Genomic DNA, 25,107 nt, shown 5'->3' with positions numbered 1-25,107 from the left:
TAGATTTTTTTTTTTTTTTTTTTTTTTAAATGCAGTTCTTTTTAACCTTTTTTATTCATCAAATATATTAGACAGCAGAACTGTTTCCAACACTCATAATAAATCAGAATTTTAGAAAATGATTTCTAAATGATCATGTGATAGACTGGATGTTACATGTGACACTGAAGGCTGGAGTAATGATGCTGAAAATTCAGCTTTGCTTCACAGGAATAAATTATTTTCAAATAGAAAACTATTATTTTAAGTTGTAATAATATTTCACAATATTACTGTTTTTTTCTGTATTTTTGATAAAAATAAATGCAGGCTTGGTGAGCAGAAGAAACTTCTTTCAAAAACATTAAAAATAGTAATGTTTCCAAACTTTTGACCTGTACTGTATATAATATATATATATATATATATATATAGATATATATATATATATATATGTATAACCAAACTATATATGTGACCATGGACCACACAAAAGCAGTCTTAAGTCGCTTTGGTATATTTTTAGCAATAGCCAAAAAAAAAAAAAAAAAAACATTGTTTGATGCCAAAAATCATTAGGATATTAAGTAAAGATCATGTTCCATGAATATATTTAGTAAATTTCGTACCATAAATATATCAAAACTTAATTTTTTATTAGTAATATGCATTGCTAAGAATTCATTTAGAAAAAACCTCAAAGTAGATTTTCTTAGTATTTTGAAGTAAAGATCACCCTCCAGATTTCCAAAGAGTTGTATCTCGATCAAATATTGTCTGATCCTAATAAATCAAACATCTATGGAAAGCTTTATTTATTCAGCTTTCAGATGAGTATACATCTCAATTTCGAAAAATTGACACTTAAGACTGGGTTTTTTTGTGGATATTTGGTAGGTTTTTTTTTTTTTTTTTTACCTCTTTACTGCACAAATACTTAACTATGCCATAAATTGTCTTCTGAAAATTTATTTTTTATGGAAAAAATCCCTTAAATTATGACCTAAATGAAATATAAAAGGTTTCTGGATATTGGCCAATGTGTTAGGGATTGAATACTGCCGTCTGCAGGTTATAGGAAAATCTTTAGTTATTATAGTTAAAGAAAGAAAGTGCAATGACCACATGTATCCAGCAGAGGACCATAGAGACTCATTCATTTTCAGTTCAGTTTCAAGTCCATTTTGCTTCGTGTTTCAACTTCTCCTTACAACTTTATGATATATAAGTTTTTTTTTTTTTTTTTTTTTTTTTTTTTTTTTTTTTTTCCACCTTTAGAACAACCAAATCAAGTCCAGATTTTTGTGTGTGCTTAGATAGATTATTTAGGAAAAGTCACAGAATTTCATGCCCCTGAGATAAAGGGAACACCTTTAAAAAATAAAGGAAAATTCAAATGGGTTCAGCTGGACCCCAAGGACTGATTAAAGGTTAACAAATGTGAACCTTTTTGTGGACTGTCTTTACATCTAATTTATTCTAAGATTCTGAGAGCAGGAAGTGAAATGAGTGAATGAAGGATAAACAAATATATAACATTGGAGAAAACCCCACTGCATGCATGTCTTCTTTACGCATTCCTGTATTTTAACCATGAAAGGCAAAGCAAAGCCTGTAACATGTGATGTAAGTCAGTCAGTTGCTCATTCAGCTGATGGTCAGTAAACCAGGAGCATCTCCAGTAACAGAGCACTGCGATACTTCTCAACTCATCATGTCATCTGTATCTGTGAACAGTGAGCTTGTCTTCTACATTAATGGCAAGAAGGTATGTTTAAATTACATATACTGGTTTTTAAAATTATGTTGTATATGATCTGTATATTTAATTTGATCAATGTGTGCTTTTTCTTATCTGAAAATGGTACAGTCCTGACTTTTTGTCTTAATAGTGTTTTTTTTTTTTTTTTTGGCTCATAATATTATTAATATATCACTACAGCATTAATATTGATTTAATTCATAAATAAAAGTATACCATATGAAATTAGTTTTCAACTTAATTTGCTAATATCATGAAAGAAGGAAAGCTGTTATTCAGATGGTATTATTATTATTTCTACTTAGATAAATTGTTAATGTAGTGAATTAATTAAAGGGATTATTTAATTATTATTTTTATTTATTTTAATTAGATGGGTTAAATTGGATAAAGGGAAAAAAACCTGTATAAGTTTCTTTCTTATGTTGTACACAAAAGAAGATATTTTGAAAAACCAAAAATTTTTGGTCCTCATTGACTTCCATGGTAGGGAAATAAATACTATGGACATCAATGGGGACCAACAACTGTTTGATTACCAGCATTCTTCAAGATATCTTCTTTTATGTTCAACATAAGAAAGAAACTCATACAGGTTTGACTAAATGATGACACAATTAAAATTTTTGGGTGAACTTTGCTTTTGAAGATCGTATCTAGTCTTCTAATAATCATAGTACACAACCAGGAGGAAATGGCGTGACTAAACATGCATGTCAGAATCATGGCACATGACAGTCAGCTGGATGCCATACAAAATCATGTATGATGCCATGAAAATGATTTTCTATGCTTTAGACAGTCCATCAGGTGATTCTCCCTCCCACACAAATACATAAGATATATGAAACATACGTAATCCAATCTATCACACATGTCCAATCCAATCCTGTCATGTGGTACACACACTGAATGATGTTTGGCTTGATAGTTATTGCAAAATTTGAGCAATGGTTGTCAGTTTTTGTTGTTGTTGTTGTTTTTATGTAAAGATAGTGGAGAAGAATGCTGATCCAGAAGAGATGTTACTGGCTTACCTGCGAAGGAAAGGTATGGCAATTTCCATATGACAGTGCTCTCAAAATAATGCTAAAGCTAAGTATATTTATGATACTTAAATTGAATATATTTATAATATTTACTTAAATATATTTAAGTTATGCAGAGAAAATTATATTTCAGTGCTTTTTTGTTCTCTTGCAAAAGTTCCCTCAAGAAACTTTGCATTTTTATATATTTATAATATTTATTTAACAATGTATAATTATGTTCAAATATTTATGAAACAATGTATATATATATATATATATATATATATATATATATATATACACCTATATATACATATATTCTTATTTTATATTTTTTTCCCATCACCATGTTCCCTTAGACGCTCTGTAACTTACATATCTTACAAGAAAAAAAAAAAAAAAGTTTGTTGATTTTGTGTTCAGTGGGTCTGACAGGCACAAAGTATGGCTGTGGTGGAGGGGGATGCGGGGCCTGTACTGTTATGGTGTCCAGATATGACCCTATCCAGGAGACTGTGCTGTATCTTTCACTGATATAATAAAACTAACAGCATAAAATCTTGATGTGATAAAAAAAAAAAAAAAAACTAAGCAATGTTTGTTTACCTGTGTTTTTCTACATCAAACCATACAGATGTTTCTACACATTTCTAGATGTATCTCTAGATCATTTAAATGAAAAAGTCATCAATAAATGTGATTTTATAATCTTTAACCCGTGCTTCAGTCACTGGTCGGTAACTGCATGTCTACAGCCGATTTGTTCTCTGCATGGTGCGGCGGTGGTGACTGTCGAAGGCATTGGAAGCACCAAGACTAAACTACATCCTGTTCAGGTACCTGATTCTCCTTCACATACAAACTATAAATCAACTTTCAAAATAAGCATTTTCAGAGGTGGACATAGTACACAAATCAAGTACTTGAGTAAAAGTACAGATACCCTAATTAAATATTACTCCAGTAAAATTATTAAGTACTCCTTTTCAATTTCTCTTGAGTAAAAGTACAAAAGTGCTTTATTTTTAATGTAGCCCACTTAAGTATTAAAAGTAAAACATAAAAGTGCTTTATTTTTAATGTTTTTTTTTTTTTTGGCAAGTTTATATAGTCAATTTTATACATCTTCCTGCAAAAAATATGTCACTGAAAAAAAAACACACAAGTGAACAGGAGGAAAAACTAGCGATCTCTTATGTAAACAGATGCATATGATAAATAATGTGATCATAAGCAATAGACAGCATATAAATAAAAAACTGAATAATATATTATGAGGTAAAAAATGATAATCCAGGAAGTGGTATATATGTGGGTCTGTGCAATCTTTGGAGGTATTGATGAAAGCGATTTACTGGATTTATGGTTTGATAATCGTACTGAATATTATCCAGATGTAGTTTTTGATAAAAATGGGATTTTCTCACCTTTTTGCTTTTTGAAACCTACCTATATTCAAGTGTTGATAAAAAAAGAGAATGCTTTAAGCTAGAATAAAACTGATTTTTATTTTTATTTTATTTTTTATTTTGGTGTATTGCATATTTCAAATATTCATACAGCAAAATATATTGTAGGCCATCAAATTTTAGCGAAAATCATCAAAATTGCTGGTGGTGGCTGGCATTTTTTTTCCAAAAATGCTGACGGGGAAAGAGTTAAAAAAAAAATGTTATGCAAACATACTTCTTTTACATCATTTGAAAGTGCTATGGCAGTGGGGTAGATGCATGGGCATTATGTTTAGTTTTTAAATAAAACCTACCCCATTTAGATGGTAACGCACAAATATGGACATGATTACGTTCAAACATTTCATACAGCAGGCTTAAACAGACCTTTTACAGCAGCTTTAGTTCACAAACAATGGACACTTATCACCTAAATATGATTTTTATTTACAATAATAAATGCTTCAATTCAGCATAAGTAACTTCTCCAAGTATCTCCTGTTCTTTGCTCATTTTAAGTCAGACTTGTGAATTCTGTGAATTATAAACTGGAGACTCGCTTTGATCGGATCATTTGAATCAGTGAGTTGTTGACTCAAGAACAGCTGCAGTCTGCTCAATAGAATTCGCAAATGAATCGTTCACTGTGATTTGCAATCAATTTAACAGGCTCATTGACAAGAATCAGCTCCTTCACATATCAAACACCGTCTTGTAGTGTGTGACAATTTCTCCAGTTCAAAATAACGAGGAACAATGTGTTTTTATGAAATGTGTTAGAGTAAAAAGTATGATATTGCTTTGGAATGTAGAGAAGTAAATGCAAATGTTTCCCAAATACACAGATACTTGAAAGTTGTATTTAAGTAATCAAGTAAAAATACTTAGTTACTGCCCACCACTGGATGTATTGAATGGGTAATCCAGAACACACCATTTAGATACTTTTGTTGTTGTTGTTCACCAGGAGCGTATAGCAAAGGCTCATGGGTCTCAGTGTGGGTTTTGTACTCCTGGGATGGTGATGTCCATGTACACATTACTTAGAAATAACCCACAGCCCACCATGGAGGACATTCGAGAGACACTAGGAGGTATTTAAATACTCATGGATTTAATTTACATTTTTAGAATTATGAATTCAAATACAGAAAACAAGAATTTAAACATTCTGCTTTCTATCTTCTAAGGGAACCTGTGTCGTTGTACTGGATATCGACCGATAATTGATGGATTTAAAACATTCTGCAATGTAAGGACTGTTAACTCCTCGTAGAAAACAAAAATATCTACAAATCAGTTGTACATGAAAATTTGTATAAACTAGAGTTTGATTGCAGGAAACAATTATGTGCTCTATAGTGACATGATTCATATTTTTACAGACTCTGATATCTTGCCAAAATGGTGACAGAAATGGAAAATGTTGCATGGAAAACAGCAATTCTCACAACAATGAATCTGATGTAAGATAATATTTAGACACAGAAATTCTTAGAATTTCTTAAACATTATCACTAATTACAGTAGTACAACTCATTATTGTTATAAGTAGACAGAGATTGGTAAATCTAGGTTGATAACTCTTCTGCTACTGGTATTATTGGTAGATATCTGGAGAACTTTTCAGCATGGATAATGTCTTACCCCTTGACCCAACTCAGGATTTGATCTTTCCCCCAGAGTTACTGGTGAGCAAACCGTGTGTTCTTGTGGTAGCTAATAGGAAAGTGAACATTTCAGGCCACTATTTTTTTATTTTATTTTTTTATTTGCATTTTATCCCTTCTTTCCAACAGATTATGGGAAAGAAAAAAGCCGAACGACTTTGTTTCCAGGGCGAAAAGGTCAGGTGGATTTCCCCTGCAGATCTGAAAGATTTAATCAAGCTGAAAGCTGAATATTCCAATGCACCTCTGTTGGTTGGGAACACAACCATAGGTTGGTTTCAAGAGGAAGTGCATCCATCCATCCATCCATCCAGCCATCCATCCATCCATCCATCCATCCATCCATCCATCCATCCATCCAAACTGTTTCTGTTCTTTTACAGGGCCAAAGATGAATCTGAAGGGAACTGTCCATCCTTTGGTGCTCTATGGTGGAAGTATTCCAGAACTTCGAACTATCAAATGGAGAAACAATGGTAAATCATGGAAAAATCACCATTGCATATGCTTAGTTAGTGAATATTAAAGCTAACATACATTTAACAACATTGTTTTATTTAGGTGTAACTGTAGGGGCGGGATGCAGTTTGTCTGTTTTGAAGGATGTCCTTCTGCAAGGAATCGAGGAACTCGGGCCAGAGAAAAGCAGGGTTTACCAGGCCCTCGTTCAAACATTACAGTGTTTGGCCAGCAAACAAATACGCAACATGGCTGTGAGTAGCAAAAACAAATCACTTTGAGGAATGAAGTGGAAAAAAGGACTAAAATATTTATACACAAAAATAATATTAAGTTGGTAGCTAATGAAGTATCGTTAAATTAACATTTAATGCAAGACAAAAAGTAATTTTGATGACAAATTTGTGTTTAATTTCTTGTCTACATGTTACATCTTTGTTTATGTTGGAAATTCCAGACCATTGGTGGAAATATCCTGAGTGCCAACCCCAAATATGACTTGAGCAGCATTCTAGCAGCGGCGGAATGCACGCTACACATTGTTTCTAATGGTAATGCCAATATATTTGGAATTTATCTGTACATAATTTCCCATAACTTCCTTTTTGCAATACTTTTCTTTGTTTCCAATATATTTGACATAGAAAGTAATATTATAATTTAATTTTTCCATTGGTCTTAAATACAGATGGTGCTCGAGAGATTTGTCTAAGTGAAGAGTTTTTCACAGACTTTGGTAAAACAGCTCTACGACCAGATGAGATTCTGCTGGCTATTGACATTCCTCACTCAAGACCGGTATGTTAATCAAAATGGACGATGCAGACTAAAGATAATGCTAAAACTAAAGCCTATATTACAAAACTATTCAAGATTCAACAAAAACACTTACCCTAAAAGACTATTAGTCATTGCTAATTCCATCTATTTTATTTTTAACCACAAATTCACTTTTACAGTACAAATACAATATGAATTTCAGTTTTCATTCTGAAAAGCTAATCGCTAATCCCTGTGCTTTACAGTGGGAGTTTGTGTCAGCATTTCGCCAGGCACAGCGCAGAGAGTTCTCCTTCTCCATAGTGAATTCTGGCATGAGGGTGACGTTCAGACATGACTCAAATGTGGTGGAAAATCTGGATATTTTTTATGGAGGTGTGGGGCCAACTCTGGTAAAAGCCAGACACACCTGTAAAGAGCTGATGGGAAGGTACAGCCATCTCGAGGTCTTCATAATTCACATCCAAAATATTGTACATGAGAGAACAGACTGTACACTGTTTTACAAATACATTGCTTAGAAAAAGAAAAGCCAACAATTAACCATTAAATGAAAACTTAAATGATAACAAAATCTGGTGCGCTTCCTGTATTATTTTGTGTTGCTAAATTGCATACATCCCAGTCAGTGAAAACTGATTTTTTTGCTTGGCAGAAAATGGGATGAGAAACTTCTGGTAGTGGGAACACAACTCTTAGAAGAAGAAATATATGTGCCCCCTACTGCCCCTGGTGGACAGGAAGAGTATCGCAAGGCTCTAGTACTCAGCTTCTTTTTCAAGTTTTACATGCAAGTGACGCTGGAGCTCCAACAAAAGGTATGATTATGGCAATTATTAGTTTAAAAGCTGAACAAATGACTTAATTCTAACTTAAATTGTTTTTTTATGTTGTCGCTTAAGGAGGTTGGCATGAATGATTTGCCATTAGAGTATCTCAGCGCATTAAAACCCTTCAAAAACGAGGTGCCACAAGCAAACCATTCTTTCCAGGTAGGCAGACCTGACTTACATAGAAACAAACTTAAAACAAAGCTTGCATTTTCATATTAAGTGTGATTAACAAGTCTCATTACCAATGAAATTACAGCTTGTACCAGAGACTCAGTCTTCTAATGACCCAGTGGGACGTCCCAACGTACACCAGGCTGCCCTTCAGCAGGCTACAGGAGAAGCTGTGTATTACGATGACATCCCATCTGTTAAAGGAGAACTTTTTGTTTCCATGGTAACCAGCACCAGGGCTCATGCAAAGATCATGTAAGTGGAAAGGATGTGTTCATTATTTATGGAATAACACATTTAAACAACAAAATTTTGGATCATTTTGATTCATTTTATTTTTCCCAACACAATCAAAGATTCGCAAAACTGAACACCATCACAAGACAAAGAATCAGCTTATTCATCTACAGACACATGATACAAGTTTAATTGTTCCTCATCTTCAGCATCCATACAGCTTGTTGACTCTTCAGCCTGGGCTGGATGGAGAAGGCTGATCTTCCGTAGTGCATGACTGAGCTGTAGTTGTATGGAGTGTTTTGGTTGTTGGTGTTTTTTTTTTTTTTTCTGGAATCCATCTTTGTTCTCAATCCTGAGGTAGTTGGCCAGAGTTGATCTGGCCACAAAGTGGATGCAAGTTTTGGAGTGAAAGGTGGACATGGCGTTCGCAATCACTGATCTGTCATAATAGGCTATAAACAAAAAGGCCCACAGATTTAAAATGAGATCTACATGAATCATAGATATGTTCAATGAATGAAGGACATTCACTCACAGAATTCACTGCTCACTATGTAAGGGACCTCCACTATGTTGTTAGAGTTTTTCTTCCAGAAACAGTTGTTGTTAAAGCAGTAGAGAGCATTTCTGGTTTTGGGAAACACCAGATCTCTTTCAATCAAGAGTTCAGAAGATCCTGTATTTAAAGAGAAACATCTGAGAAATGTCTTTTTTTAATAGCTTCTGTTTGGTTTAGAGGAATCTACTAGGTGACTCAACTTTGTTGGTGTACAAAATCTGTGTAGCAATATCAAAATTTTCTGGCAGCGGTATGAACACATCTTCATGGCTTGGTTCCTATTTATGGAAGTAGTTTAATCATGTTACTTGTGAGAAAAGTTAATCTTGAGTCTGAGACCAGACAGGATTTTATCATGAAATAAGATGCCTGGGAGACGCCAAATAAGCAGCAGACTGGAGAGGGAGGCTCTTGTGTCCATGTTTTAATGATGTTAGTTCTGGACTTTATATTCACCTGAGTAGGTGGGTCTGCTGAGGGATTATGGGTAGGATCTTAATGTCCAGAGACTAATGTGTGTAACTAAAGGGAGGACCTCACCTATTAGTCCAACCCTACATATTCAGAGAAGGTACCTAAGACTGTAATCCACTGAAATCGGCAATGCTTCAACTCTTGGCTTTTTTGACACCCCAAAACAGTTGTTTACAAGGAGTCTCCACAACATTTATGCACTTTCTTGAGACTGATTCATAAACAATGTGAGAGAACATCTCATTTGATGTTTGCTATGTGTAAGGAGTTTATTTAAGAATTTTCTAGATACTGATTTATATGCATTGTGAAAGTGAGAAGAAATAAGGGCGATGATGTCATTAAAAAAATGTCAAGTTATAGTGCTGCAGAGATATCAACCTTAATTAGCATTAGCATTACTAGCCACGGCCCGACAGGTGTCGTAATACCAGTTTCGGCCATGGGAGGCAGTATGCGGGCAATATACCCACCAGCCAACCTGCAATACACGAATAACTCGCACGGGCTTGTGGGCGTACTTGAACCTGATGTCAAGCAACCCGCGCTCGGAATCACAAATCAAATCCGATAAGAAAAGGAGCCGAAACTCGAAAATCGCTGGAGACAACTGATGGACTTGAAAGAAATGAGCTTCGACTCCGAACTTGCAACATTTCTTTTGGATTGGTAAGTAAGATGCTGTTAGTATTTGGCTAGAAGTTTGTTTTATATGTTTGCGTATTTTTTTCGGGAAGTTATAACATAGAAATGTATCGAAGGCTGTTCGATGGCTAACCGTAGCTGCGTTTGATAGTTAGCTAGCTATAACTTACCCACAGATCCGATCCGGTTTTCACCTGTTATCTACCAAAGCCCGTCTCTACCAAGCTGATGCTAAAATGTAACATTACCTAAGAAGCTTGAAATGTCTTCGATGATAATGAACCCGAGAGAGAGAGAGAGAGAGAGAGAGAGAGAGAGAGAGAGGGAGAGCGCCCCGGCCGGGCCGCGCGCGCACTCACTCACTATATTCAGAGCGGTCAAGTTTTTTTTTGAAAGCGTGTGAAAAGAGTCAATTGCGTGTGTCTCACGGTGAATGCTTGAGAGTTGGCAGCTCTGGTTACGTTGGTTGGCGCTAGCTTGGTCAACATCAGCTGTCTGATGTTGACCAATGATGTTTCAAAATCACTTGACATCACCCAACGTTCCTCTGAAGGCAAAACGTCCTTTAGGCTTCGGCTATGGCTCTAGGGTTGTTGTGAAGGTAGGGGCGGAGCATAGAGACTATGCCGTTTCTCGTTTGTTACTCTAGAGTAGACCAATTCACTTTATTGAGGCATATTGCCCCCATCTGGTATGGAATGTGGAGTATGACTTGATTTTTTTGCCAGACATTACACATGGCTCCTTTAAAATATTGAAAAAATTGCATTGTCATCAGTTGAGAAGTCATAGCTGGGTTAAAACAGTACTCTGATTTTGCAACGCTGAAGCTACAGTATGTTCTTTTAAGTATGTTTTCGACTTTAGAGTCAAACACTAATGGATCTTCCTCATGTTAAAGAAAATAACAGAGAAAAAACTGCAATACTGAAGGTAACTAACACATGGGATAGAAATAAAAAATCAAATAAAATAAAATTAGATTTTCCACAAGCCAACAACCATAGAGTTAAGTAGACAAATCAAATTTTGCTAGTTTCATTGTATTAAGTTGCAGCATTACATGTATTGCAGTCAGTAAGTACTAGTTTCTTTCTGGCAGAAAACAGGTTACAAAACTTCTAGAAGAGGGAACACAGGAGTAGGGAAGAGTATCACAGTTATCGTAGTTTTATGTTTTGTTCTAGTTAGTAAAGATGTGATTATGTTTGTCTACTGAGGATTTTCTCAGTCAAAACTCTCCAGTTTTGTAATATTCAGTAATATATTGATACTTTGCAGATATCACTGCTATAATCTTACATGATTGTTAAGTTGCAGCAACTAAGTGACTTCAAACTCACACTTCTTTGATTATTTCTAAAAAAATAAATAAAAAATAATAAGAAATATAACACTCAAGTTTCATCTCGAAGTTTTATTAGATTTATCCCCCAACAACATTTTGGAAAAACCATGAAAGACAAAGACCATCACCTCATTACATTAATAATCTGTGAATGGGTAAACCGTATTACATTATCTCAAACAACACATCCATAAAGCTTGTTGATCCTCAGGATGTCGAGGTTAGACATATCCTGCCTCTGTCCGATTGCCACTGTTGCATCAGGAATGGGAGTGATGGTGTTCTTTCCAGCTTGGGTGGTGAAGGCTGTTTTTCCATAGTGCATGATGGAGCCGTAGTCATATGTGGTGTTTTGATTGTTGGTGTTCTGTATTTGGAAGTTGCTGGCCTTATCAGTTGGGACATACTCCCAGTTGATCTTAACATACTTGTCACGATCGCTCCTGGTGTGTTCGTGGTAGAAGCCCAGGGCATGATTGAGTTCATGCTGAATAATGCCGTGATACACACAGCCTTGCCTGTTGAAGGAGACCACCTGTTTGCCACCAATTCTACCAAGATAAGAGTAGCACCTAAGAGAAAGTAGAATTAATATATTATCACTCTGTGTTAAAATGCTACACGTTGTGAAAGAGTTTCTGCTAAGCCAATTAAATATGTTTGTGTAGTTTAATTGCACTCACCCATCTTTGTTCTCAATACTGATGTAGTCAGTTTGATTTAATCTGGGTACGAAGCGAATGCAAGTCTTGTTGTGAAAGGTAGACATGGCATTCTTAATAACTGAGATGTCAGTAGAGGCTGCAAACAAAAAATAGAATTTTTTGTTTTATTATTATTATTTTTATACGAGTTAAATGCATATGTTCAATGACTGAAAGTGATTCACTTACAGTATTCACTGCTCACTATGTAAGGGACCTCCACTAGGTTGTTAGAGTTTTTCTTCCAGAAACAGTTGTTGTTAAAGCAGTAGAGAGCGTTTTTAGTTTTGGGAAACACCAGATCTCCTTCAATCAGGTGTTCAGAAGATCCTGAAGGTAAAGAAATATTTTTATGAAAGGACTCAATATGTGTACATTTAAGCACATTTGAGATATACTGCCCAATTTTTGCCCAAGGTCTATTAGAGTCCTGACCTTTGTTGGTCTCCAGAAACTTTGTAGTGATGTCCACATTTCCAGGTATGGGTAGGAATGCAGGAGGGCCAGGCTTCTGATTATGAAAAATAAAGAAAAGTTGTAAATTACTCTTACAATGAATGTTCATATCAGTGCATTGAGAGACTAGACTAGAATCTTACCCTGACAGGATTCGCCAAGGAAATGCCAGCCAACAGCAGCAGAATGGAGAGTGAGGCTCTTGGGTCCATGTTGTCTCCGTGTGTAGAGATGTTCAGGATGCTCCTCCTGAGCTGAAATTTGGTGTCTGCATGGTTGAATCTGAACTTTATATTCACCTATGTAGGTTGGTCAACCAGGCGTTGAGCCTCAGTCTAAAGTACGGATTGTCTGAATTTACCTGTTAATCCATAAACTTGCACAACCAGAGAAGGTACATATTGTTTCATTAATCCACTGAAATTAACAAATGTAATTTTTGAATTGTAACACCAGACCCAAAACTGTGGTAAACAGGGAGTGTAGTCAAAACTTTAAGTGCTTTCTCAAGACAGATCTACAATAAATACATCCGCCATGTGCGTCATCATGAATTGAGGAGTAGATGTTCAGCTCATCATCATTTAGTATTTAAAACCAAAAATCTGTACCCAATATTCATTAAGTCCTAACCACTTTAATATGTCTTTTCCAAGCAAAAAATACAGTAGCCTATTTCTTGGCAAATATTCACAAGACTCCAAGTTACTTTTGCAAAAATAAATACTTAAATAAAAAAAAATAAAAATAACATTACTTTCCTTTTTATTTATTTTTTTAAAGACGAATACAAGTTGATGTAGTATGCATGAGTGTGATGGGTATGTCATAATACTTTTAAAATTAAAATAAATCTTAGTGATTTGGTGAAATCCAGTTGTACTTGTTATTTGCGAGAAAATAAGAGAATTTGGGTGTTGACCAAGAGTAACAGGATTTGCTCTGTTCTGGAGCTTAAATCTGTGTCTGCCATAAGCTTTGTTTTATGACAGTCAGCACACACCTTTTCATGCTAGCATATATCATTGCTACCCAACTATGCCAGAAGACAAAATAAGAGCTAAGGAAACATGTGTCTTCTGATAATTTATGAAATCAGTTATTTGATTTTAAGAGAAAAAAAAAAATACTGCATGTTCATTTTTTTTTATTAACTTGATTTTTCCTTACTCAGCCACACATTACAGAAATTTCACACCAAAAGACAAAGACCATCACATTATTCGATTCTCTATTGATGGGAATGAGAACTACATTAAATTATCTGACATATCACATACATGTCAAACTCATTTTCAGCATCCATAAAGCTTGTTGATCCTCAGGATGTCAATGTTGGACATTCCCTGCCTCTGTCCAATTTCCACTCTCCTATCAGGAATGGGAGTGATGGTTTCCAGCCCGGGCTGGATGGAGAAGGCTGTTCTTTCATAATGCATGATGGAGCCGTAGTCATATGGAGTGTTTTGGTTGTTGGTGTTTTGTTTCTGGAAGTTGTAGGCCATATCAGGAGAGATGTTCTCCCAGTTGATCTTGACGTACTGGTCACGATCGCTCCTGGTTTGCTCGTGGTAGAAGCCCAGGGCATGATTGAGCTCATGCTGAACGATGCCGTTATACACACAGCCTTGCCTGCTGAAGGAGACCACCTGCTTGCCACCAGTTCTGCCAAGAGAAGAGAAGCACCTGAGAGGAGAGAAATAAGAGATGTTAGAAAATATCAATCTGATTTAAAGTTATAAAACAGAATCCAGAAGGTATGTTTGTTCTCACCCATCTTTGTTCTCAATACTGATGTAGTCAGCTTGAGTTGTTCTGGCCACAAAGCGGATACAGGTTTTGGAGTGAAAAGTGGACATGGCGTTCGCAATCACTGATCTGTCATAATTGGCTGCAAAAAAAGGGGCCAAAGGTTTAAAACGGCATTTACATTAATGATAGATATGTTCAGGGATTGAAGGTGATTCACTCACAGAATTCACTGCTCACTATGTAAGGGACCTCCACTATGTTGTTAGAGTTTTTCTTCCAGAAACAGTTGTTGTTAAAGCAGTAGAGAGCATTTCTGGTTTTGGGAAACACCAGATCTCCTTCAATCAAGACTTCAGAAGATCCTGTATTTAAAGAGAAACATACTGATGAAATAGCTGAACATATTTTTAGGTTTTGATAATATTTTTCCAATACTTGTGAAACTCTTTAAAGAAATCTACAAGGTGCCTGACCATTGTTGGACTCCAAAATCCTTGTAGTGATGTCCAGAGGTTCAGGCTCTGACACAAACACTTCTTCAAACCTTTCCTCCTGGAGGCAGAAACAGAAATGTTAAATTGACATATTTGAAGAACATTGATCATTTAAGGGAGTAACTAGACCGGATCTTACCATGAGAGGAGATGCCTGTGAGACGCCAAACAGCAGCAGCAGAAAGGAGAGGGTAGCTCTTGTGTCCATGTCGTCTCAGTGTGTAGAGATGTTCAGGATGCTCCTGTGCTGAGCTTTGGTGTCTTTGTGCTGTCAGACCTGGACTTTATATTCACCTGAGTAGGTGGGTCTACTCTTGGATTATGGGTAGGGTCTTAGTGTCCAGAGACTAATGTGTGTAACTAAAGGGAGTACACACTCCATTAAGTCAATAGCCTTGCAAAATAAAGAAAGGTTCTCCAGCTTGTTTATCTAATTCATCCATTAAGTGTATGGGCTGGACAATTTCTTTGAAAATCCAATCTCATTGTCTCAACTTTATCTTTACATCAGCTCTATAGATGCATCGATGGCTCTAGCCATGTCCGGAGTGGTGACCTTTATCTCTGCCAAGGATGTTCCTGGTCAGAATCGAAGACTCTGGTTCAACAACCCAGAGGAGCTTTTTGCTGAAGAGGAGGTACCACAATAAATATTCTCTGGTTTAAATATACATCTGAATACTAAATGATCCCTATCTCAGATGAGATGTTTCAAGCCTTAGTATATACTTTAGTAGTTGTTACTACTTCTAAATCAGTAATGCTTCTTTTGCATTTCAGGAATTTTACAATGTTGTGTCTTGTTGGTTTCCCCTTTGCAGGTCATTTGTGTAGGGCAGATTATCGGTGCCATCGTGGCTGAAACCAGAGAACAAGCCAAACGAGCATCCGAGCAGGTGGACATAACTTACGAGGACATCCAACCTGTCTTTTTCACTATAGAGGTATCTGTAAATAATATGTAGTGATTAATTTACAGTGGGTACGGAAAGTATTCAGACCCCCTAAAATGTTTCACCCTTTGTTATATTGCAGCCATTTGCTAAAATCATTTAAGTTAATTTTTTTCCCTCATTAATGTACACACAGCACTCCATATTGACAGAAAAGCACAGAATTGTTGACATTTTTGTAGATTTATTAAAAAAAGAAAAACTGAAATATCACATGGTCCTAAGTATTCAGACCCTTTGCTCAGTATTTAGTAGAAGCACCCTTTTGATCTAATACAGCCATGAGTCTTTTTGGGAAAGATGCAACAGGTATTTCACACCTGGATTTGGGGATCCTCTGCCATTCCTCCTTGCAGATCCTCTCCAGTTCTGTCAGGTTGGATGGTAAACGTTGGTGGACAGCCATTTTCAGGTCTCTCCAGAGATGCTCAACTGGGTTTAAGTCAGGGATCTGGCTGGGCCATTCAAGAATAGTCACAGAGTTGTAGTGAAGCCACTCCTTCGTTATTTTAGCTGTGTCTTTAGGGTCATTGTCTTGTTGGAAGGTGAACCTTCGGCCCAGTCTAAGGTCCTGAGCACTCTGGAGAAGGTTTTTGTCCAGGATATCCCTATACTTGGCCGCATTCATCTTTCCCTCGCATTCATCTTTCTCCACACATACCGCTTAGAATTAATGCCAAAAAGTTCTGTCTTGGTCTCATCAGACCAGAGAATCAGATTTCTCTCCATCTTGGAGTACTTCAGGTGTTTTTTCATGTGTCTTGGACTGAGGAGAGGCTTCCGTCGAGCCACACTGCCATAAAGCCCCGACTGGTGGAGGGCTGCAGTGATGGTTGACTTTCTACAACTTTCTCCCATCTCCCAACTGCATCTCTGGGGCTCAGCCACAGTGATCTTTGGGTTCTTCTTTACCTCTCTCACCAAGGCTTTTCTCCCCCGGTAGCTCAGTTTTGACGGACGGCCAGTTCTAGGAAGGGTTCTGGTCATCTCGAACGTCTTCCATTTAAGGATTATGGAGGCCACTGTGCTCTTAGGAACCTTAAGTGCAGCAGAATTTTTTTTTGTAACCTTGGCCAGATCTGTGCCTTGCCACAATTCTGTCTCTGAGCTCTTCAGGCAGTTCCTTTGACCTCATGATTCTCATTTGCTCTGAAATGCACTGTGAGCTGTAAGGTCTTATATAGACAGGTGTGTGGCTTTCCTAATCAAGTCTAATCAGTATAATCAAACACAGCTGGACTCAAATGAAGGTGTAGAACCATCTCAAGGATGATCAGAAGAAGTGGACAACACCTTTGTTTATTTTATTTTATTCATTTATAAGGTTATGATTGATTTGGGGATTGTGATATTTGGGTTTTTGGTTTTTAATTAGTCTTTTGTTTTGTTTAAGATTTTGTGTTTTTCTGTCAATATGGGGTGCTGTGTGTACATTAATGAGGGAAAAAATGAACTTAAATGATTTTAGCAAATGGCTGCAATATAACAAAGAGTGAAAAATTTAAGGGGGTCTGAATACTTTCCGTACCCACTGTATAATAGAGTGCTAAGCAAAAGTTGAGGAGCAGCATGTTCATCTAATTCTACTAATCACCTCAACATCTTTATGTTTTTATTAAGGAGGCCATAGAACACCAGTCATTTTTTGATCCCAAGAGAAAACTGGAAAGAGGAAATTTGGAAGAAGGGTTTGAGAAAGCAGACCACATACTAGAGGGTTTGTACAATTAAATCTGAATCTTATTTGAATCTCTCCATATAAAATACTTTTTAAACTAGTATTTGGCTTTTTTATACAATGCACATTATAATTTTTTACATACTTCACAGGTGAGCTGTATATGGGTGGTCAGGAACATTTCTACATGGAAACTCAAGGATTGATTGCGATTCCTAAGGGAGAGGCAGGTGAACTGGAGCTTTATGTTGCCAGTCAGCATGCAGCTTATACTCAGGTCTGTATTGCGCCATGGACATAAACTAATGAGTTTATTCCTCAACTGTTGGCCTAATTTCCTACTTTTAACAGGAAGTGGTGGGCATCACTCTCGGCATTGACTCCAATAAGATCACGTGTCATGTGAAGAGGCTAGGAGGTGGATTTGGTGGTAAAGTCATGAAGATTGCATCATTATCCGCCATCGCTGCTACGGCTGCATACAAGTATGGCAAAATGAGACTCGTACCTTTTACAGAATGGCTCTTATTTATTTGCTTGTGTATTTTCCTTTAACACAATATTAAAGCTAAGTACACTGTTTGTACACTCAAATTTAACCACAGGACTGGCCGTGCTGTGCGATGTGTACTAGAACGTGAAGATGACATGCTAATCACCAGTGGCAGGTCCCCTTTCTTGGGAAAGTACAAGGTAATGTGTCACTAATGGTATTATGACTGGATAAATGCGCAACATCACAACAGCTTATGTCCTGCCTTTTTCCTACAGGTTGGATACTTGAACGATGGAACAATCCTGGCTGCTGATATCACATACTACAGTAATGGAGGATGCACTCTAGATGAATCCTCTTTTGTATGTTGGTTTTGAAGACTAAAACACGAAAAAATGAAATGTTTTAGATTTATAAATGACTAATCTCTGGAACTGTGAGCTAGGTTACCTTAAAGGTCACCTATTATGCCCCTTTTTAGAAGATGAAATATTGGTTTGGGGTGTCCCCAGAATGTGTCTGTGAAATTTCAGCTCAAATTACCCCACAGATCATTTATTATAACATCTGGAAATTGCCATTTTTGAGGTGCGTCTAAAAAGAGTTGTTTTGGTGTATATCACTTTAAATGCAAATGAGCTGAATATTCCCGCACTGTATCCAGAAGCGGGCATTGTGTATACGTCTCTCTGCTTTGCATACCTACTATAATAAACAGCTGGTAGAAGCAACATAACTGAGAGCAAGAGAACCGATGCTCAGCCGTACATATGGGAAGCCAAATGCACTGAAAGTGGAACAAAACGTACTCGGAACGCAACCTTGGTTCCCTTACATGCGTCGTATGCCATTAGGCTAGATGCCACGAGAAAAAGGTCTTTTCCCAATAACATCTAGCCTAATGGCATACGACGCAGTATGAGTGTAGTACCGAAATGGAACGTGCTTGGTTACTAACGTAACCTCGGTTCCCTTAGATACGGAACGAGTACTGCCTCGTATGCTGTTAGACTAGACACTACAGGGAAAATACCTTTTTCTCATAGCGTCTAGCCTAATGGCATACGACGCAGTACGAGTGTAGTATCGAAAGAGAACAGCACAATGTTTAAGAGCTCACACCGTGCTGACCTGTCATCGGTGCGGCCCAATCAAAACAACAGGCCTAGTGAGACTGATTTGTTCTAATGGAGATTAAAAAATAAGGAGTGGGTGGATTTTTATCATTGTTGGGTAGTTGTGTTCACACACTGCCAACACACATTTATGTCCAAACACCATGTAAAATTGGATTTTGCATAAGAGGTGCCCTTTAAAGGGAAAGTTCACCCAAAAATGAAAATGCTGCAGTTAATTACTCACACTCATGTCATTCCAAAACCATAAGAGGTTTGTTTATCTTTGGAACACAAACTATCTTTCTGACCCTGCATAAGACAGCCACGCAACAGACAATTTCATATGTCACGCACATCAAAGACTGATTCTGAAAAGAAGAAATTGTTGAATTAAGTTATTTTTGTTTTCTTTGTGCATGAAAAGTATTCTTGTAACTTCATAAAATTAAAGTTGAAACATTGATGTCACATGGGCTATTTTAACAATATCCTTACTACCTTTCTAGACATTGAACATGGTAGTTGTGTTGCTGTCTATGCAGGTTCAGAAAGCTCTTGGATTTTATAAAAAAAAAATCTTATTTTGTGTTCAAAAGATAAACAAAGGTCTCGTATGGAACAACATGAGGGTGAGTAATGACAGAATTTAAATTTTTGGGGAAACTATTACTTTAAATTCCCATGTACAATAGGTCAGTCTCTAAGTCACATACTTTGTATCTTTTGAAATTTACTACCAGATTATGGAGAAAGCTCTCCTTCACATGGATAATGGGTACAAGATTCCAAATCTACGGGACATGGACTGGTGTGCAAGACTTACTTACCATCATATACAGCCTTCCGTGGCTTTGGTGGACCTCAAGGGTTGACCATCATTGAGAGCGTGCTACATGAGGTGGCTGCCAGGTGTGGCTTACCTGCGCATCAGGTGGGATTAAAGACAAGTTGATTAAACAGAATTCAAACAGTGTCTTAATGGGTTAAAAATGTAGCTGGTAACCAAAAGAATGTATGTTAAAAAACCTACAACTGTTTGTTTGTAAAGTTGAGCTGTTGAGGTAACTTTTGATGTCTCCGATCATGATAAAATTGAAGTTTATTAATTGAAAGTTCATTTAGATTCTCTAAATATGCAATCCAAAAAATATATCTATTGCACAGGTGAGAGACATCAACATGTACAAGGACGAGAAATGCTACACCCACCACAAGCAGCTCTTTTCTCCTCATGACATGGTACGGTGCTGGAACGAGTGTCTCGAGAAATCTGACTACACCCATCGATGCCTGTCCATCAAGCAGTTTAATGCCCACAACCACTGGAAGAAAAGAGGGATCTCCATTGTCCCACTGAAGTTTGGAATTGGATTCTCCAAAGGTTTTTACAACCAGGTGGGTGAAAACGTGTAAGACTCTACAGAAAATGGTGCAGTTTAGTTCAAACTATCACTTTAAAGGTTTTCACAGTGTATTTGTCAATATTTCTACAAAGAATATCAAATATTGGACCATTTATTTGGAATTCTCTTCAGGGAGCAGCATTGGTAAACATCTACAAAGATGGATCGGTTCTGATCTCACATGGAGGAACCGAGATGGGTCAAGGTATCAACACCAAAGCCATACAGGTGCGATGAGTCTGTATTACAATGGATCCAAATGCAAATATTACATGAAATATGCCACTTGCAAGATAATGTCAACCTTTACATTTAAATTGCAGATTGCAAGTCGCATTCTGAAGGTTCCAATGTCTTCGATCCACATCAAGGAGACCTGCACAGGAAACGTGCCCAATGCTGCGCCATCTGCTGCATCCTTTGGCACGGATGCTGTCGGGATGGCAGTCAAGGTATAGGAACAGTAATTGTTTTACAAGTATTTATACAAATGTCTTTTTCATGACTGAAATTATACTATTTTGCATGAAGATGGTTGTGAGAAACTGATGAGACGTCTGGAGCCACTTATTAAGAAACATCCCAATTCACCTGGCAACAACTGGTTAGTAAGAGTGACATGCAAGTACTCAACTGTATAATACAAACTGAATGACTGATGGACAGCCAAACGAGAATCACTTAACTGCTGTTATGTTTCCAGGTTGTGGAAGCATATTGCCAGAAGATCAGTTTGTCAGCAACAGGTTTCTTTATGTATGCATTTAACCTTGTAACAGCGTAAAGCAAAATATTGAATTGTCTGTGATAAGATACTGTTAGAGTGTCTTAATAATAAATAAATATTCAATTTAATAAACAATTTGCTTATACCAGGGGCCCCCATACAAGTGTTGACTGGGAAAAGAGTGACGGCAATGCGTACTACTACTTTACTTTCGGGGCCTGTTGCTCAGAGGTGGAAATTGACTGCTTGACAGGAGATCACAAGGTGCTTGTCTTTTTTAGTCATTTATATTTATAAATATAAATATGATTTGGCTATGGAACTTAGATGTCATATCAGTAAAGATTCATGAGCAGTTATTGACATGTGTCTATGGCTTGGATTCATAAAGCTGCAATTTTTCAGGTTATGTGTGCACATTTACAATTTGAATATTACAATTTTGCGGACTGTGAAATTATATTTTACAGAACATACGAACTGACATCGTGATGGATGTTGGTCGGAGCATAAACCCTGCTTTGGATGTTGGACAGGTATTTAAGATATGTTATTATTGTACCTCAGATGCAAACAATTTAGATAATTAGGGTATAAGTCAGTGACCATACACTACCGATATTAATAAATATGTGCGTTTACAGGTGGAGGGAGGTTTTGTCCAGGGAATTGGGCTCTATACTATAGAGGAGTTGCAGTTTTCTCCTGAGGGTGTGTTGTTGACCAGGGGACCCTCTCGGTATAAAATCCCAGCTCTGTGTGACATCCCTCCTCAGCTTAACGTCCACCTGCTGAGGAACGCAGACAATCCTCATGCCATCTACTCCTCAAAGGTAAGACAAAAAAACCCTGAATATCAACACAACAAGTTCAAACAAAATCAAAGCTGTTTAAGTAAAAATAAATAGCAAATAACTAGTAATATTTACCTTTCAGTGATAATTGCAGACATAACAATTACCAAATTTCCGTCTAGGCTTCTATGATTGAAAAAAAAAAAAAAAAAACTCTTCAGGTCAGTCTGGTTCACAGCAGACTTCAATCATTTGAGCACATTAAACAACGTTTGCAACCTCTACTACTTCAGTAATCAGACATTCTGAACAAAATAGGATATTTATGCACATTTTATCATTTGTTGAAATATTGGTTATAAAGGTATTGTTTTTTAAATTTTTAGGGGATCGGGGAGCCTCCTGTGTTTTTCGGCTGTACTTTGTTCTTCGCCATTAAAGAAGCGATTGCAGCCGCACGGAGAGAGAGAGGCCTAAGCGAGAGTTTTCCTTTCTCTTCTCCTGCTACTGCAGAAAAGATACGTATGGCCTGTGAAGACTGCTTTACCAGGATGGTGGGTGAACATTGTTAATACAGTAAATGCATATTCATAATTTTAAAATTCTAAATTTTTGTTTTTAACATAGTATAATAGACTATAATACTAATAATTTAATAGATAAGATGTTATTTGTTATATTATTATTGGCTTCTAAAAACAAATTTACAATTTTATAATTTATATATCTTTTTTTCTCTCTTTCTCTTTCAAACAGAATCCACCAGACAGGAAAGTAAAAACCAAACCCTGGGCCATCAACGTGTGAAGAAATACAACAGATTATTCAAATTTTGTAATGCCTCACTTAAACAAGCTGTCACTTCCTTTTCATTGATACTTTGAGCTCATAAACTGGCTATCAGGTCAAATTCTTAACCTCAGTTTACATGTGTGGGGACTGCTAGCTTCCTTAATATTTTTATTATGCAGTTAATGTTTCATAAAAGCATTAAGGAACTTTCTTAGTCAATAGTAGGATGTAGATTTATTTAATTCACATTTATTATAATAACTGTTGAAGCAAATCCTAAGTGTCAAGTGAACTGATTTATGTGAGATGAAATTAAAATGTTAATAATAAGCTTGAACAACTATCAATTGTTCTTGAGATATGATTGCATGCAGAGCTTCATTTGTTTGTTTGTTTTTTTGTTTTAGTAGATCATCGTTTGGCAAACAGCTGATAATAGTTGGATGTTAAATCAGGTGACTGTTGTGTCTAAATATAATAAATGTCTTGTGATTTGATAAGAGCAACACAACAGCTTTAAATCAGAACAAAACATAACAGGATTATGATGATGTTTTCATATGTTCGGAGCCCATGGCTGAGCTGGTCCAGAAGTCGATCCACTATGTGCAACCTACCAAAAACAAAACTATAGTAGTATATTTTAATATCACATTCAAATAACAAGGAATAAAGGTTTTTTTTTTTTTTTTTTTTTTTTTTTTTTACCATATTTATCTTTACTAGGTATTTGTTTAATCTAGATTTGGACTCAAAAAGCACAAATGGGTTACTGTAATTCTCATACCATCTTTGTGAAGTGTGTGGCACAAGCCAGACATGCCCGCTCTGGGGTTGCAGGGCTGTTTAGCTGAAACGGGTCAGTTAAACCTGCATCTTTTCGTGCTGCAGTCACAGCGTCTTTAATAGCAAAGAATACAGAACTGCCCAGAAACACATCAGAGGGACGTCACAGAAGGACGGGATCTTGTACTGGCCCGGTCCACATGTTCACAGAACACCAGAAGGAGAAAACTTGAGCTCCTCCATGGTGTAGAGACCCAGACCCTGCATGAACACTCCCTCAACCTGACACACACACACATATATATTATATGAGTAAATGCATATATATTCAAGTATGGTCTCTCACCGAGGCTGCATTTATTTGAACAAAGATACAGTAAATGCTGTAATATTGTGAAATATTGTAATTTAAAAGAAACGTTTTCTATATGAATATACTGTATTTTAAGGTGTAATATATTAATTAGGGCTGTTTGTTTCTTAAGGTGTTGTAATCTTTATTAATAATGTGATTATTTTCTGAATCTTCATTATGGCAAGAAACAGGGATAAGAAAGAAAGTATATAGAAATACACACAGATAAAAGTATATATTTAGAAAATATTTACATGTATATACATTTATATATTTATATTCTTAATTTTAATTAATATATATTTTGCTAAACAAAATTTACTTTTGGACCTGACATGCAGTGGTGTAGCTATATACATAATATATATACACATAACATATTTGTCCACTTGTAAACAATTCTGCTATTTTGGATGTCATTAATCGTTCTTAATCATTTGATTGGTAATATTCTGTTGTGAAACTTTGGAGGCATTCTGAAAACAAGTGAATGATTTTTATGGAATCCATGAAAAGAAATATTAAAAGAATAAAAAGAAAGATAGAAAGCATAAGAAGATTTCTTCAAATTTTACTCCTGAAAGATCAAAGAAAAAGAAGATTCAAGATAATCAAATCATTTTGCCAAAATATCTTTTGGACCTGAAACATCTGGTGTTCGACACCTTCACTGTTACTGGGCATTGGCGAGTAATTAAAAAAAGGACGCAATCAGACGGGCATCTATTTGGAACGTATTCATTTGTTGATTGGTTTTTTTTTTTTGTTATGAATTATTTTAAAATTTTAAAATAATATTTGGTGCAACAAAAAGAGCTGAGACTTCCTGTCCAAAAACTGATGGATTTATACTTCTTCCAGTATCAGTGCAGAAAGTCCTTAAAGTCTGTGAGTAAAGTACCAGTTGTCAGATTAGTGTTTTCACTGATTAAACAAAACAGCAGAAAAGCCGTGGCTCAGAAAACAGACCCATCCTTATCTGATATACCCTGTATTCACCGTGTCAAACAGCCCAGCTTGTTGTCACTGCAGCCCATTTACAAATCCTTGGGAACTTTTGGGATAACGTAAGTACACAACTGCATGAAATCACACTGTGTAAGTAGTTTTTGGATATTTTATTACGAACATCTTACATATTGTGCCTTTAATATTTGTCCAGTTTAACCAATTCTGCTATTTTCCTTTGGGATTCTT

At 36.3% G+C, this 25,107-nt stretch overlaps 3 protein-coding genes across 4 annotated transcripts; 1 reads left to right on the top strand and 2 right to left on the bottom strand.

The window, feature by feature from the left end:
• The first annotated feature begins 965 nt into the window (after nt 1-965).
• LOC109090992 (aldehyde oxidase 3-like) lies at nt 966-23,423 on the top strand. Its single transcript, XM_042748753.1, is given in 37 exon segments — nt 966-1,747; nt 2,734-2,791; nt 3,196-3,292; nt 3,500-3,608; nt 5,191-5,317; nt 5,414-5,475; nt 5,609-5,689; nt 5,834-5,914; nt 6,023-6,164; nt 6,277-6,369; nt 6,455-6,606; nt 6,810-6,903; nt 7,041-7,150; nt 7,378-7,562; nt 7,788-7,950; nt 8,035-8,124; nt 8,222-8,391; nt 15,320-15,446; nt 15,630-15,752; nt 17,382-17,478; nt 17,592-17,716; nt 17,791-17,924; nt 18,045-18,132; nt 18,211-18,297; nt 19,794-19,860; nt 19,863-19,984; nt 20,218-20,448; nt 20,589-20,684; nt 20,780-20,908; nt 20,987-21,038; nt 21,041-21,060; nt 21,160-21,212; nt 21,333-21,447; nt 21,654-21,719; nt 21,828-22,016; nt 22,364-22,531; nt 22,734-23,423. Coding segments are annotated over 37 exon segments (4,068 nt in total). The 5' UTR covers nt 966-1,633; the 3' UTR covers nt 22,785-23,423.
• Nucleotides 11,468-13,216, bottom strand: LOC109047085 (hatching enzyme 1.2-like). Of its 2 annotated transcripts, none has more exons than XM_042748757.1 (5): nt 12,706-13,216; nt 12,542-12,653; nt 12,296-12,436; nt 12,086-12,203; nt 11,468-11,974 (listed from the first exon to the last, which is right to left on the bottom strand). In XM_042748757.1, the coding sequence occupies exons 1-5, from the start codon at nt 12,772-12,774 to the stop codon at nt 11,578-11,580; spliced, it is 837 nt and encodes a 278-aa protein (XP_042604691.1). In that variant the 5' UTR covers nt 12,775-13,216; the 3' UTR covers nt 11,468-11,577. The 2 variants fall into 2 exon arrangements, with proteins under 2 accessions (XP_042604691.1, XP_042604690.1); XM_042748756.1 differs by having other exon boundaries at nt 12,542-12,617; nt 12,706-13,215.
• Nucleotides 13,693-15,057, bottom strand: LOC122141417 (hatching enzyme 1.2-like). The gene is made up of 5 exons (XM_042748759.1): nt 14,948-15,057; nt 14,788-14,866; nt 14,536-14,676; nt 14,336-14,453; nt 13,693-14,248 (listed from the first exon to the last, which is right to left on the bottom strand). Exons 1-5 carry the CDS (start codon nt 15,014-15,016, stop codon nt 13,858-13,860), a joined length of 798 nt encoding a protein of 265 aa, XP_042604693.1. The 5' UTR covers nt 15,017-15,057; the 3' UTR covers nt 13,693-13,857.
• Nucleotides 23,424-25,107: the final 1,684 nt, after the last annotated feature.

Source organism: Cyprinus carpio, chromosome B22 (assembly GCF_018340385.1).
Source record: "Cyprinus carpio isolate SPL01 chromosome B22, ASM1834038v1, whole genome shotgun sequence".
NCBI lineage: Eukaryota > Metazoa > Chordata > Actinopteri > Cypriniformes > Cyprinidae > Cyprinus > Cyprinus carpio.
Note: the sequence above shows the minus strand (reverse complement) of the source record. Positions and strands in the feature narration are given on the sequence as shown.